This window comes from Vombatus ursinus, unplaced genomic scaffold, assembly GCF_900497805.2.
Source record: "Vombatus ursinus unplaced genomic scaffold, bare-nosed wombat genome assembly UNPS02014852.1, whole genome shotgun sequence".
Classification (NCBI taxonomy): domain Eukaryota; kingdom Metazoa; phylum Chordata; class Mammalia; order Diprotodontia; family Vombatidae; genus Vombatus; species Vombatus ursinus.
Window position 1 is genome coordinate 8,485,168 of NW_020954630.1, and position 14,346 is coordinate 8,499,513.

The window sequence follows — 14,346 nt, forward strand, 5'->3', positions numbered from 1 at the left end:
GTAAATATTTAATGTTTTTATAGTTTAAAAAGTTATATGTCAAATAAAGTTTTCTTTATGAAAAATTAATTTCTTTATGTTATTTCTTATGCAAATATGCAAGATACACTCTAGAATTTATTTCCTTTCATACTTAATAGAGGGTCTAGGAGAGTTTACTGAAAGCCACGGAACATAGGGACTGAAAAAGATTGGAACTTCCTTGCTTTTGCTTTAAGCCCAGTACTTTTTCTTTTATTTAATTGAACCTATCTTTTTTTTTTATTAACATCAGTGTTCTTATATCTTTCTTTTTATTTTTTATTTTTTATTTTTTTAAGGCAATGGGGGTTAAGTGACTTGCCCAGGGTCACACAGCTAGTGTCAAGTGTTTGGTCTGAGGCTGGATTTGAACTCAGATTCTCCTGACATCAGGGCTGGTGCTCTATCCACTGCGCCACCTAGCTGCCCCTCTTTTATTTAATTGGAAAGTATGCTTTATTTCCATTAGGTGATATCGCTGGCCACACACTGAGTTAGCTTCATATTTTAGCAGCTGAAGGCAAAGCAGAGACAAGGGAGAAATGTGAGTTCTCCCTGCCCTGGGGCAACAAAAGGTGGTCACTCAAGCAACAGGACCTAGGGTGCTTTCTTTAACAGTCTTCTGGGACATGCACGAACAGACTGCTGTGGTTTCTTCTGCAGGATAGAATGGCTTGAATACAGCAGCTAGAAGCTCACATCCACCACCTTTATGGGTTCAATGATGTGACCCTGCTTGACCACAACTCGAGGAGCAGTCATTTCTTGGAAAGCCCTCGGCGTGTTCCAAGTAGAACCCACAGGGGTCTGAAGAGTCCTTTCAAACTGATAGTGGTGGCTGAAGGGGAATGGAAGCCCATTCACCTTATGGGCAGCGGCCTGGATGTTACGTTTCTCACTGATGATCACATTTGGCAAGCTCTTGCCTTTCCTTGGGGGACCATCAGGGGCTCCAGTGAGATACCTGCGTCTCTTCCTAATCCTCACATCAAGGCCTGGAACCCCCCACTGCCCCCAGCCAGGCAGGCTCAGGGCCACGGCCTTGGACTTGCTTACTTCCTCAGCTTCCTGCCTCTCCTTCAGGAAGTCAGCAACAACGTCATCCCCAGCAAAGGCCTCCTTTATTATCTGCTTTTGGGCGGCCACCTCCTCCCCAAAGTCCTCCTCTTCTACCACTGTGGGAAGAGATAAAGCACTTGCCTTGTGGGATTTCACAGTGAGGTTGGCCTGCAGATCAGTCACCACCTCTTTTTCTATCTTTGGGGAACGCCTCTGCTCAGCTGGACTCCCCAGAGACTGCTGTGGCCGCCCTCCTGCTAGAGATTTGAGAAGTTCCTGTTCTTGGGCACCTTCTCCCATTCCTAGAGTCTCTACCTCCTCCAGTGTCTGTACTCTCTCTGGCTTTTTTCTGGTCAAGGGTTCCTCCTCATCCTGGGCAAGGCTCACTCCCTGGACAGGCTCCTTGGGGGCTGTGGTAGCCGACCTCTCACTTTGCTTTCGGTCTTGCCTTGCCTTCTTTTTGATTTTCGCAGAGAGAACCCTTAGTTCAGCTAATATGCCCTCATCGTCTTGCCTTCTAGGTTTTTTTGTCCTCTGTGTCTGTGACTCCAGTTGGACGCCCCCCTTTCTCCTAAGGAACCTCATCTTTTCAAGTTCTTGCAGCAGAGACTCCTCCTCTGCTATGACCTTCTCTTCTTTCTCACTCTCAGGTTCTTCACCGGCGACAGCCTTGGAAGGTTTCTGAGGGCCTTTCAGGGTCTTGGACACCTCTTCATGAGGGCCCTGATTTCTCTGCATCCAGGGACTCAGACTGTCTGGCCCCCTCTTCACTTCGTTCACAACATGAGGGATGAGTTCACATTCCTCTTGTGCATCATATTCCTCTTGCTCGCTATCAGATGGCATGTGAGGTTTCTGGGTCAGTTCTGTGTTCCTGGCCAGCTGCTCCTGGATTTCTTTATGGGTCTTCTGGTCATGCTTGGCCATGTCAGCCCTTGCCCTAGCCCACTTCCCCTTGCTCTGGTGACGGAGGCTCATCCGCTCCACCATTCTGGCCATTTCTCTCTTTTCCAGCTCTTCTAATAAGGCAGGAGGACTGACTGTCCCTTTGAATTGCCTGAGGGCTTCTTTGGCCTTCTTCTTCCTTATCACCTGATGAAACTTTTTGCTTTTGATTTTCTTCTGTCTTCGAGCCTTGGCTTCAAAGTAGGACTGGAGTGCCCGGGCTTTCTGAAGCTCTGCTCGGCGCTGCTTGGCCACCTCCAGGCTCATGGCTTTGAGGGAGGCCTTCTCTACTGGGGTCAGTAAAGGATCGCTCAGTGGCTGCTGGTTCTTATGGAGGAGGTTAAAAATTTCCTGTTCCAGGGGAGTTCTTGCCTTCCAGTCACCCAGGAGTACCTCCTCAATACAGGCAACTTGTATTTGTTTCTCTTCCAGGGGAAAAACTAGCTGTTCTGCTCTCCTGTTCTTCAGAACCACTGCATCCCACTTGGCCAAGGCTTGGGAGGTTTTACTGCATGCAGCTTCCCTACAGATCTGCTCAGTGTCCTCTTTGCTGAGAGGTAACTCCACAGGCTTCTTACTTTTGACTTTCTTCAGCTGTCTTTTCACTTTGGCCAATGAGGAAGAAGGCTTGGTATGTTTAAGCAGTTCTGAAAGGGCGAGTTTTTCCTCCATACCTTCAGTGCTGACACTGAACTCGGACACCTGCAGACTGGCCTCAGATCGCTCAGCCCATCTCTGCCTGCTCTTTCCATCCAAGCCACTGATTGCCTCTAGGAGCTGTAGATGTTTTCTCTCTCCATCACTGTCTTCCTCATCCTCACTGGCACTTACAGGATAGCTGTTCAGAAAATCCACTACTTCTTCCCCTTGGCTCAATGCCAGAAGGCTGCTCTGCACAGCCAATATCCTGTTCATGTTGGTAGGCAGCTGGTCATTCCTTATGCAGGCCACTGTCCAGTGCTCTTTTCACAATACCACGTTTCCTCTGAGCCCTACAGAGAACAAAAATGAAACAATTAATGTTATATAAGTATTCTGAAGGAAAAAACAGCATGTAGCCCCAATGCGAACCCTTATAATTTTTTTTTTTTTAAACAAAGTGGCAGAGAGCAGGGAGGTACTTGGCTAGCAAAGTTTCAAATGGAAGAACTGCAGGAAAGCTGGATAGTTTAGTCCAATGGTATCAAATAGAAACAGGAGCCACTAAAATCACATACAAGGATCCTGTGGGCTACAAATTGACTGTTTTTACTGCATTTTTATTTATTTTGTTAAATATTTCCAAAGTACATTTTAATCTGGTTTGGGCTGCACTCAGGAGTATTGTGGGCTGTAAGCAGCCTGTGGGCTATGTATTTGACACCTCTAGTTTAGTGCTGAGTCAAATGAAAAACCTGAAAGACAGAGTTTCTGGGTAATTAATTATCAATTTATTAATTACACTAGCTGACAATCAATAAATTGATGGTGAGTGGTTTCTCTCAGTAACCAAAGATACCAAGGGAGACCCTGAAATGCCTTAAATCTCTTCTGAAAGGGAACTCCCCTGACAAGTGAAAATCAACCCAGATTGGTGGACATTTAATGAGGAGGTGGGCTAAAATCTTCTATTCCTCCTACTGAGAACATGGCTTGATCGTAAGACTCAGCAGCCTCAAGATATCTGAGCAAGAGGAAGCCATCTCCGTCTGGATCTCTCTAGCTGGTTTTCTCCTTCATGAGTTGGGTCACTCTAAACTCTAAGGGAGGAGATCAAGGGCAGGGGTTCCTTTCCCCAGGGCAAGGTCTTGCCTAGAGTGGATTCTGTTTGTGCTCTAAACAGAAATTAGGTCTCCTAGTTGGGTGGGGTCCCTCAAAAAGCTGACAAACATATTCCCTGAGGGATAGAAGGAATCTCATCAATCAGCCATGTCCTTCAGAGACTGACTGACCTTAACAGGAGTTAGAAGGGGAAAAGGATGGGTCATCCTTAATAATTAGTTATTAATAAAATAGTATAATATTAATTTCTCTCAGTACATTAAATTTTGTCTTGGACTAGCTCAACTGGCACATAACTTCTTCACACTTTTATAATGACACAGAGAGCCTAGACACTGATGGATCACAGACACATTACCATTTCCCAAGGAGCCTATGCAATGTCTTGCTGGTAAGCGAATGCCATTCTAGCATTAGCCAGAGAAGATGGTATCAGGCAAATAGGAAAATACTCACTTTGTGATATATAACTCAGGTCAACCATTGGCAAAAAGATACAGAACTTTTAGTCAGTTGTCTGAATGAATTCGTCTCCCACCTCCCCACATGCGCTCACAGACTATCAAATCGTTGCTTATTTAGTGAGTACAGTGGGAAGAATTATACTTTTGGCAGAAGTGATTTCATCCACATTATCCTGAGAAGCATGTCAATTTTACATGCTGTTTTACCAGTGGCACCTTGGATACTGTCATGAATGTCTATATTACCAAATGATACTTCTAAAATAAAAATAAATCACTGTCCTAAGAAAGACTGTTCTTAGAATTTATCTCAAGTAAGTATCATAGGAGGACACAGATAGGGACCCCTAGAGACTGCACTAATCAGCAAGAAAATTAGTGGAAGAAGGGTGTGTGGAAAAAAGCATGGCCCAAAGGAAAAAGAAGAAGGGGGTGGCTTGACTCCTAAGGACAGAAAACTTTTTAAGCCTTAAACTAAAGAAGGAGGTATAAAGTCAAGTGGAGAAGAGAAATGAAAAGAGTAAGGACAGATGGGATGGAGGAGAAGGAAGGTCACACAAGATGGATTTCAAAAGAAGTAGTACTTCCCAATGTATCACCCAGTTGATTCCAATGCTAAGTTTCTGCTTAACTGTTAAGTATCTTTGAAATGCTCACTCTGCAGAGCCCCTGACATGTAGGATGCCTACTTGAAAATACAATCAGAACACTCCATGAAGGCCAAACAACATCCATGTATTTTATGCTTATTTTCTTATCAATATGGGCACCTTTTATTCCTCCATAAACTCTAAGCTGTATTCTAAGCCTTAAACGTCTTCTTAAAATCTGTTCCATATGATCTGAGCAATGACAAATGTCATTTTTGAGGTTATATTTCATTACTGCTTTTCTCACCCTTTTATTGACTGTGAGGGCTACTCTATTTCTTCAAAGGGATTCTTGCCCACAGTACTATATGTAAAAATCACCTGAATTAATCTGCCCATTCCTTTCCATTTAAGTTCACTGACACTCAACATGTTGACATTCAATCTGTCCATCTCTTGTCTGACCACGTCCAGCTTACTTTTGTTCATAGATCTTACATTCCAGGTTCCTATGCAATACTGATCATTACAGCATCATACTTTCCTGTCATCACCAGACCCATCTGCAACTGAGCTTCCTTTTGGCTTTAGTCCAGCTCCTTCATTCCTTCTGGAGCTACCTGAAGTTGCCCTCTACTCTTGCCCATTAGTGTGTGGGACATCCTCCTACCTGAAAGGCTCATCTTTTGGTATCATATCTTTTATCATTTTAATACTGTCCATGGGGTCTTCTTAGCAAGGATATGAGAGTGGTTTGCCACTTCCTTCTTCAGTGGATCACCTTTTGTCAGAACTCTCCTCTACGACGTGTCCATCTTGGGTAATCCTGCATGGCATAGCTCATAGTTTCATTAAGCTATACAAGCCCCTCTGCCACAACAAGGCAATGATCCAGGAGGGGACTTGAACCATATTAACAAAATATTACTGACAGGAAAACTCAAATAATCAAGTCTTTCTTAACCCCTCATAAACCCCCCCTAGACTCTCATGACATTGGGGAAAAGAGCACAAATCCCCAAAGGGAAATTTATACTTCAAGATATTAGAGAGAAGGGCTGTCTTGTGATGCTGTTGGAACAACCCTCTTGGCATCTGCTTTCCTACTGAAATATGGATTTTAGTCATAATGTATGTTGTTTATCTAGTATGTGTTTTTCTTAAAAAAATCTATCAAAAAGATGATATGCAAAGATGGCATAATAAATTATAATTAGATTATGGGAGATAGTTGCTAGGATATGTCAAATTGAGTATAAGTCCCTTTTTGCTAAGGTTTGACATGGCCTAGAATCAACTAATCAATAAACATTTATTAAGCACCTACTACATGTCAGGCCTTTCCTGGATCTCTGCCTTGTTGTGGCAGAGAAGGTTGTGTAGCTAAATGAAACCATGAACTATGTCACAAAGGCTTACCTAAGACGGACAGGTCATAGCGGAGAGTTTTGATAAAAGGTGATCCATTGGAGAAGGAAATGTCAAATTACTCCAGTATCTTTGCCAAAAAAAGTTATATACAGTATTAAAATGATAAAAGAGATGACACCCGAAGATGAGTCCCTCAGGTCAGAAGATGTCAAACACACTACAGAGGAAGAGTGGAGAACAATTACAAGTAGCCCCAGAACTGATGAAATGGCTGGGCCAAAGCTGAAAGGAAGCTCAGCTGCAGACGTGTCTGGTGATGAAAGGAAAGTCCGATGCTGCACAGGAACCTAGAATGTGACATCTATGACCTAAGGTAAGCTGAATGTGGTCAAACAGGAGATGGAAAGATTAAACATCAACATTTTGGGTGTCAGTGAACTTAAATGGATGGAAATGGGCAGATTTAATTCAGGTGATCACTACATATCCTACTGTGGGCAAGAATCCCTTAAAAGAAATAGAGTAGCCCTCATAGTTAATAAAAGGGTGTGAAAAGCAATACTAGGATGTAATCTCAAAAAAATGGCAGAATTACATGTTTCAATCCAAGGCAAACCATTCAACATCACAGTAATACAAGTCTATGCTTCAACCACTGATGCTGAAGAGGCCAAAGTTGATCAGTTCTATGAAGACCTACAACATCTTCTATAAATAACATCAAAAAAAGACATCACACTTATCATAAGGGGATTGGAATGCTAAAGTAGGTTAGAATAACAAGCAAATTTGGCATTGGAGTACAAAATGAAGCAAAGCAGAGACTAATAGATTTTTGTCAAAATAGCTCACTGGTCATAACAAACTCTTTTTTAACAACCCAAAGATGACTCTACACATGGACATCACCAGATGGTCAACATCGAAATCAAATTGATTATATACTTTTCAGTCAAAAATGGAGAAGCTCTATACAGTCAGTTAAAACAAGACCTGGATCTGACTGTGGCTGGTAGATAGATAGCCTGAAGAACTATGGACAGAGGTTCACAATATTGTACAGGAGGCAGCAACAAAAAACATCCCAAAGGAAAAAAAGAATCATGAAAATAAAATGGTTGTCTGATGAGGCTGTTTTACAAATAGCTGAGGAAAGAAGGAAAGCAAAAGGTGAAGTAGAATGGGAAACTAAATGCAGAATTCCAGAGAACAGCAAGAAGAGATAAGAAAGTTTTCTTAAATGAGCAATGCAAAGAAATAGAAGAAAACAATAGAATGGGAAAGACAAGATACCTCTTCAAGAAAATTAGAGATATCAAGGGAAAATTTCACACAAAAATGGGAATGATAAAAGACTAAAATGGTAAGGACTTAAGAGAAGTGGAAGAAATTAAGAAAAGTTGGCAAGAATATACATAAGAACTATACAAGAAAAATCTTAACATCACCAAGAACTCCAATGATATGGTTACTGATCTTGAGCCATTCATCCTGGGGAATGAAGTCAAGTGGGCATTTGGAAGCACTGCTAACAATAAGGCTAGTGGAAGAGATAGAAATCCAGCTGAGCTATTTAAAATCCTAAAAGATGATGCTTTTAAAGTGATGTACTCCATATGCCAGCAAATTTGGAAAACTCAACAGTGGCCGATGGATTGGAAAAGATTAGTTCGCATCCTAATCCTAAAGAAGGACAAGGTCAAAGAATGCTCAAATTTACTAAGCAATTGCACTCATTTCATACACCAAAAAAGTTGTACTTGAGATTCTGCAAGCTAGGCTTCAGTAACATATGAACTGAGAATTACCAGAAGAGCAGTCTGGTTTTTGAAGAGGCAGAAGAACTATTGACCAAATTGCAAAAATTTACTGGATTATGGAGAAAACAAAGGAGTTCCAGAAAAATATCGACTTCTGCTTCATTGACTGCACTAAAGCCTTTGACCATGCAGATCACAACAAAATGTAGCAAGTCTTCAAAGAGATGGGAGTACCGGATCATCTTGCTTGTCTCCTGAGGAACCTGTATGCAGATCAAGAAGCAACAATTAGAACTAAACATGGAACAACTGATTGGTTTAAGATTGGGAAAGGCATATGACAAGGCTATGTATTGTCATCTTATTTATTTAACTTAAATGCACAATATGCCATGTGAAATGCCAGGTTGGATGAATCAAAAGCAGAATTAAAGTTGCTAGGAGAAATATCAACAATCTCAGATATGCAGATGATACCACTCTGATAGCAGAAAGTGAAGACGAATTAAGAAACCTCTTGATGAGGGTGAAAGAAATGGCAACAGGTCCCATCACTTCCTGGCAAACAGAGGGAGAAGAAATGAAAACAAGGTCAGATTTTATATCCTTGGGCTCAAAGATCACTGAAGATGGTGACTGAAGCCATGAAATTAAAAGACACTCCTTGGAAAGAAAGCTATGGCAAATGTGAATAGCATACTAAAAAGCAGAGACATCACCTTGCAGACGAAGGTCCATATAGTCAATGCTACAGTTTTTCCAGTAGTAATTTATGTGAGAGTTGGACTATAAAGAAAGCTAAGTATCACAGAATTGATGCTTTTGAACCACGGTGCTGAAAAAGATTTTTGATAGTCTCTTGGACAGCAAGGAGATCAAATCAGTCAATACTCAAATTAATTCACACTACGCATTGGAAGGACAAATACTGAAGCTGAAGCTTAAATACTTGGCCACATAAATGAGAAGACAGGACTTAAAGGAAAAGACCCTGATGCTAGGAATTACTGAAGGCAAAAGGAAAAGGAGAGGTCAGAGGATGAAATGGATAATGTCATGGAAGCATGAACAAGAGCTTGGACGGACTTCAGAGGACAGTGGAAGATAGAAGGGCCTGGCATGCTATGGTCCATGGGATCATGAAGAGTTGGGCATGACTGAGAGAATGAACAACAAATGGGTTCAATTGAAAGCTTTCTTATTTAATTTCTGGTGATTTGTCTGGTCTGTGAGTATAGTCTGTACCATGTGGGAGCTTGAGCTGAATATATGTCCCAGAAACACTAAATTCAAATGCAGTGTGGGGATCTCCAGGATGGAATGGGAGATCACTGTTACATGGCAGTATTAGCATTTTGGAAGTTGTGATGACCAAGCTCTGGCAGATATGAATTTAATTCAGTTCAACAAGCATTTATTAAGTTCCTACCAAGTGGAAGGCACTATGTGAAACACTAAAGAAGCATATATATCAACCTCAAACAGTGCCTGCCCTCAAGAAACCAATATTCTATTGGAGGGATCTAAAACACAAATGATAAATAAATACAATACAATGTAATCTAAGCAGGAAAGAAGAACTAACCTGAGGGGAATCATGGAAGACTTCATGGAGGAAGCGGCACAAGAGCTTCACTTTTTCAATGAAGATAAAGATTCTGCAAGGAGGAAGTGAGGAACATGTGCATTCCAATCACAGGAGTGGATGGCCTTCTTTACACAGAGCACATCCCACCAGACTGCCCTCCTCTGGACTTCTCCATCGTGTCCCTGGGCCAGTGCCTTCCTCCCACCCCTTGCTTTCCCTTCCTCTTTCGTCTGTCACAAGACTATGAGTCCTTTGAGGGCAGGAACTGTCTTTTGCCTTTCTTTGTATCCCCAATGCTTAGCACAGTGCCTGGCACACAGCAGGTGTTTAATAAATGCTTACTGACTGACTGACACAGGGGCATGAGATGGAAGGTTGAATATAAGGAATAGCTATTAGTCCGGTTTGGCTAGAATGTAGAGTGCATGAGAGGAACAATGTAAACAAGCCTGGGAAGTTAGAGGATAGAGCAAGGCTCTGGAGAGTCTCGCAGAACATTGTTCATGCTTCTCTCATGATGTTTCTCACATTATAAACTGTAGTAGAGTTGACTGTGCTTGTCTTGCCCTGCGTAAGCTCCTGGACAGCAAGGATTATATTATTCATCTTTGCATAATAGCTCTTATTTCTGAAGCATTCATTGTTACACTACTAACAGATATTGATATGTTAAGGCTTAAAAACAGGCTTTCCTTACAACGACCCTGTAATGTGTCCTCATTTTGCAGAAAAGGAAACTGAGGCTCAGAGTGGCCCAGACTTGCTAATCACAGAGCTAAGAAACAACAGACCTGGATTTGAACCTAGATCCCCTAACTCTGAGTGTAGCACTCTTGCTATCAAACCACATTGGGCTTTCCTCACAATGGCCCCATAAAATAAGTAATACAAACAATGCTACCCCCATTTTATAGATGAAGAAACTACCCTAAGGAACTGAGAAGTTAAGAGATTGACTCCCAGTTGTATACACAGACATATATCAGAAACAGCATTTGAACTCAAGTCTTAGGGATCATAGGATCACAGACTTTAGAGCTGAAAGGAACCTCAGAACAACTCCCAAGCCTGGTGGTTATGTTCATACGATGTGCTGCTTCCTCTTTGTCTCCTGTCATGTAGTGTTCTAGATATAGGGAGTACTCAGTAAATATTTATGGAATGAATGAAAGGATAAATGGGAAGAGCTAGGAGTTATTCCCAGGGTCCTGTATCTATACAATTCTAAATTTATGAATTTTTTTTATAGCAGTATTATCCAAGGCAAGTTGCCATAGTGTTTCATCTTTATATCAGGAATAATTTTTTGTTTAGTGTGAAGAGAGGAGAAGGAGGAGGAGGAATAAATTTAACAACTCAAAGCAAATGAATGATCTGACTTCTGCTTTTTTTGATATGCTCTCTTGCCTACCTACCATACACCTCGATCAATCATCTTCCCTGAGTTGACACCAGTGAATGTATCCTGGGTTAGCACTGGGAATCCCATGTTTATTCCTTTAAGGCTTGTGCCATACTCCCAGGGGCATCTCTGCCTTTTTTCCAAATGATTTGTTTCAGAGGCCTGTATGCAGCATAGAAAAATCTAAACAAAGGGATTTAAGATTATTCATAATAAAATCCAAAATAATGGTCTCATTCAAACACTTCAGTTACAGTGAAAGGACCTAAATGTACCAAGGAAGTGAAATCAAATCATTCAATATGAAAAAATTACATTTGTACGTAATGGTGAAATGTACATTAACTGAGGCATCATCATAATTCTTTCTATTTGGTCATGGTCTTAGGGGCTCTACAGAAAAATATACATATGCCTTAAATATTGCAGATTATATCCAACTGACTAAAACAGCCTGTGTATAAGTAAAATAATGGATAAGACTGAGATGCCAAGATTAAACTAAACTAGCTTAGTGACAGAAGCCTAGTGTGCAGTTTCAATGTAATTAAATTGATGATTTAATGTGTTTTTTAGCTCAGAATCATTTTAAGAGGTTCTCTACAGAAGCACAGAAATGGATGTGCACTCATCCAAGTTGCAGACGAATAAGAGCTTGTAATATTTTGGAGTCCTCTTGGCAAAGTAATCCATTCTCATCAATCTTAACTCTATGGAAGAAAATAAGGCAGAGATATTTCTCAGCCAATCACTCATAGGCATTACTTAATATAAGAGAACAATCACAGTCCTCATTAATATATTAACCTATGGCCTAAGAAGGTTTTGTAGTAAATGGCATGAGAACACCTCCCAACAGATGTGTCCTTGACACATTCCATCTCTTCATTAGTGGAAGTGGAGAGGGCTTTCTGGTGGCATTCTCTAGCTTCAATATACTGGCAGTGTGTTATGTGGAGGTAGTGGTACTTGGTAACACCTGGCACAGAATTCTTATTAATCTTAAACATTTTCCTTTGGAATAAAGCTGTTAAGTGCCAATTCTGGTAGGCTGGGTAGCAAGTATAGAGAGACTTGTAAGTTACAAAACCTAGATTTTCTGGTTAAGTGTTACTGTTTTCTTTTTCTTTTTTTTTTATAAACTTCGGCATCCTAGGCAAGTAGTAGGAAATCATGAAATTGTAGAGTCTACAGTTAATCATATTAACTAGATAATAAACTCTGCAAAGGCAGGCACTCCCTTTACTATGCCCAATAAATAACAATCAACATTTATATACCTTATATAGAACTATCTCATCTGAAGCTTACAAGAATCTTGCGAGGCAGGTTCTGAGGACATCACTATTTCCCTTTTATAATTAAGACAACTTGACCATCAGAGGTGGTCATTTGTCTGGGTCACAAACTGAGGGTCAGAAGAGGGATTTGGACTCAGGTCTTCCTTACTCCAAGTCAAACATTCTGTCCAATAAACTATGCTGCCTCTCAAACAGTACCAAATGAAGGGCTAACTAATAAATAAATATTCGTTAGTTAACTGGCTAACCTGAAGTGGTTATCTGGTTTATTCTTCTGAATCAAAGCAAGTTTCACAATCCTATTAGAATCAAGGAATCCTACAACTAGAACAGAGTTGTAAGAAAACACACTTATTCAACCCCCTTGCTTTCCACAGCACTACTCCAAATACATCCCACATGGAGGAGACTCTATGCTATCTTTAGATTCTCACATAAAAGAAGATTCCCAACTCTCCTTTAGTACTACATTACAACCCTTACTATCAGGAATTTTTTCTTAAGTCTTCCCTAAATCCCTCTCATTGCCATGTAAGTCTATTTCCTCTTGCTATTTACCTAGCAGAGATAGAGAACAATTGGCTACCATGCTTAGACTAATAATCTCTTACATGTCCTATCTTAGTCTTTTGGTCTCAGTGGTTCCAGATCCTTTATCTTTTTTTTTTTTTGCCACTATTTCCTGAAAAATAAGGTTGTTTTACACTGGATTATTTTAAGGTAATTAAAATTATTACACAACTGACTTCATAATTTTTAAGCCTGTAATTTACATTCAATCCAAACAAGTATTTATGAAGTACCTACTATGTGTCATACACTCTGCTAGGCACTAGGACAAGCTAGCATAAAGAGATCTGATACACGTAAATGATGGAATTGTGCCTTAAATGAATTACTGAAATAGATATTTAAATTCAAAAATGCAAAGTCCCTTCTAGCTCCAAATCCTATGACTTCTGACTTGGCTTATTTTCCAGAATTCCGATCTTGATAGTGATCTCTGACCCTATCCCATTTTAACCAAGGTGTGTTTTTTTCCAGTCATCCCAAATGCATACTATAAAGATCCTCATTCTTGAATTGTCAGGGTAAAACCATCAGGAAAGTTAAGTTATATCCCTGCATTTATAAGTAAGGGAGTAACTTAGGCATGGCATAATCCAGCAATTATTATCAGTCAAATGAAGAGAGGACAGAAAGCAAAGTAAATTCACCTTGTTAAATTCTTACCACTTGAGCACTAATGCAAATTGCACTATAAATGACAAAGTAATGGGCCAGCTTCTGCAGTCCATAAGAAGGCAAATGGACAGCAGGATCAGACCCAATACCAGTAAGTGTTCCCAAGGTGAGGGCAACTTTCATCTCCATGCAGAATCTCACCAAACAGGAAGAATTACTTTCCTTGGCAACAGATAGATTAATTGTATAAATTACACAAAGGAAATGCAAAGTTCCATAATGCAAGACATTGATTAATGATGCTCTCCTGATTTATTGTTGCGTATTTTTAAACCAAGGCTATTTAAAACAGAACTAATTTAAAAGCTAGTATTTAGGCAACACTTGATTATTGCTGAAGATTTACTCTAATGCCAACAAGAAAATTATTCTGACTACGTTTTTCCAGCGTCAAAGTCAAAGGCTGAACAACTAATAAAGTGACTGGTCAGGTGGTAAGTACTCAGAGGTTGTTTTTTATGTATCCGTTTCTTTGTCTCTTTAATTACTTTCCATTATTCTTGAGGATGTTCTGGAAGTCTCATTCACTAGAACCATGTACTTCATTTATTAACAAATGCTATTTACTTATGCAAATGTGTTTTCATCTGTCTAGGGAACTCCGTCTCTTCCTCAGAAGATCTCAATTATGAGGCAAATCACAACTGTCTATGAATTAATAAACAAATCTTAAAGAACTGCCAGAGACATAGAGATTCATTGACTTACCCAGAATCACACAGCTATTAAGTGTCAAAGGTAAAATCTGAACTCAGGTCTTCCTGGCATCAAACCCAGCACTCTATCCATTATACCACAAATAGATCTTAATTTTCAAATATTAAGCAAAATTCCTCTTC

General features: G+C 40.2%; 1 protein-coding gene across 11 annotated transcripts in view; it reads right to left on the bottom strand.

Moving 5' to 3' along the window:
* Window positions 1-380: 380 nt before the first annotated feature.
* The window catches only part of LOC114027130 (U3 small nucleolar RNA-associated protein 14 homolog A-like), a 32,063-nt gene continuing 18,097 nt past the window's right edge, over window positions 381-14,346 (bottom strand). For 8 of the 11 annotated variants that reach the window (XM_027841011.1, XM_027841008.1, XM_027841000.1 and 5 more), the window contains one exon: window positions 381-3,017. In XM_027841011.1, coding sequence (XP_027696812.1) covers window positions 709-2,940 — 2,232 coding nt within the window. In that variant the 5' untranslated portion in view covers window positions 2,941-3,017 and the 3' untranslated portion in view covers window positions 381-708. Of the gene's footprint in view, window positions 3,018-8,019; window positions 8,138-8,205; window positions 8,235-14,346 lie in introns of those variants that run through there. The other 3 variants (XM_027841006.1, XM_027841004.1, XM_027841010.1) reach the window with 2 other exon arrangements.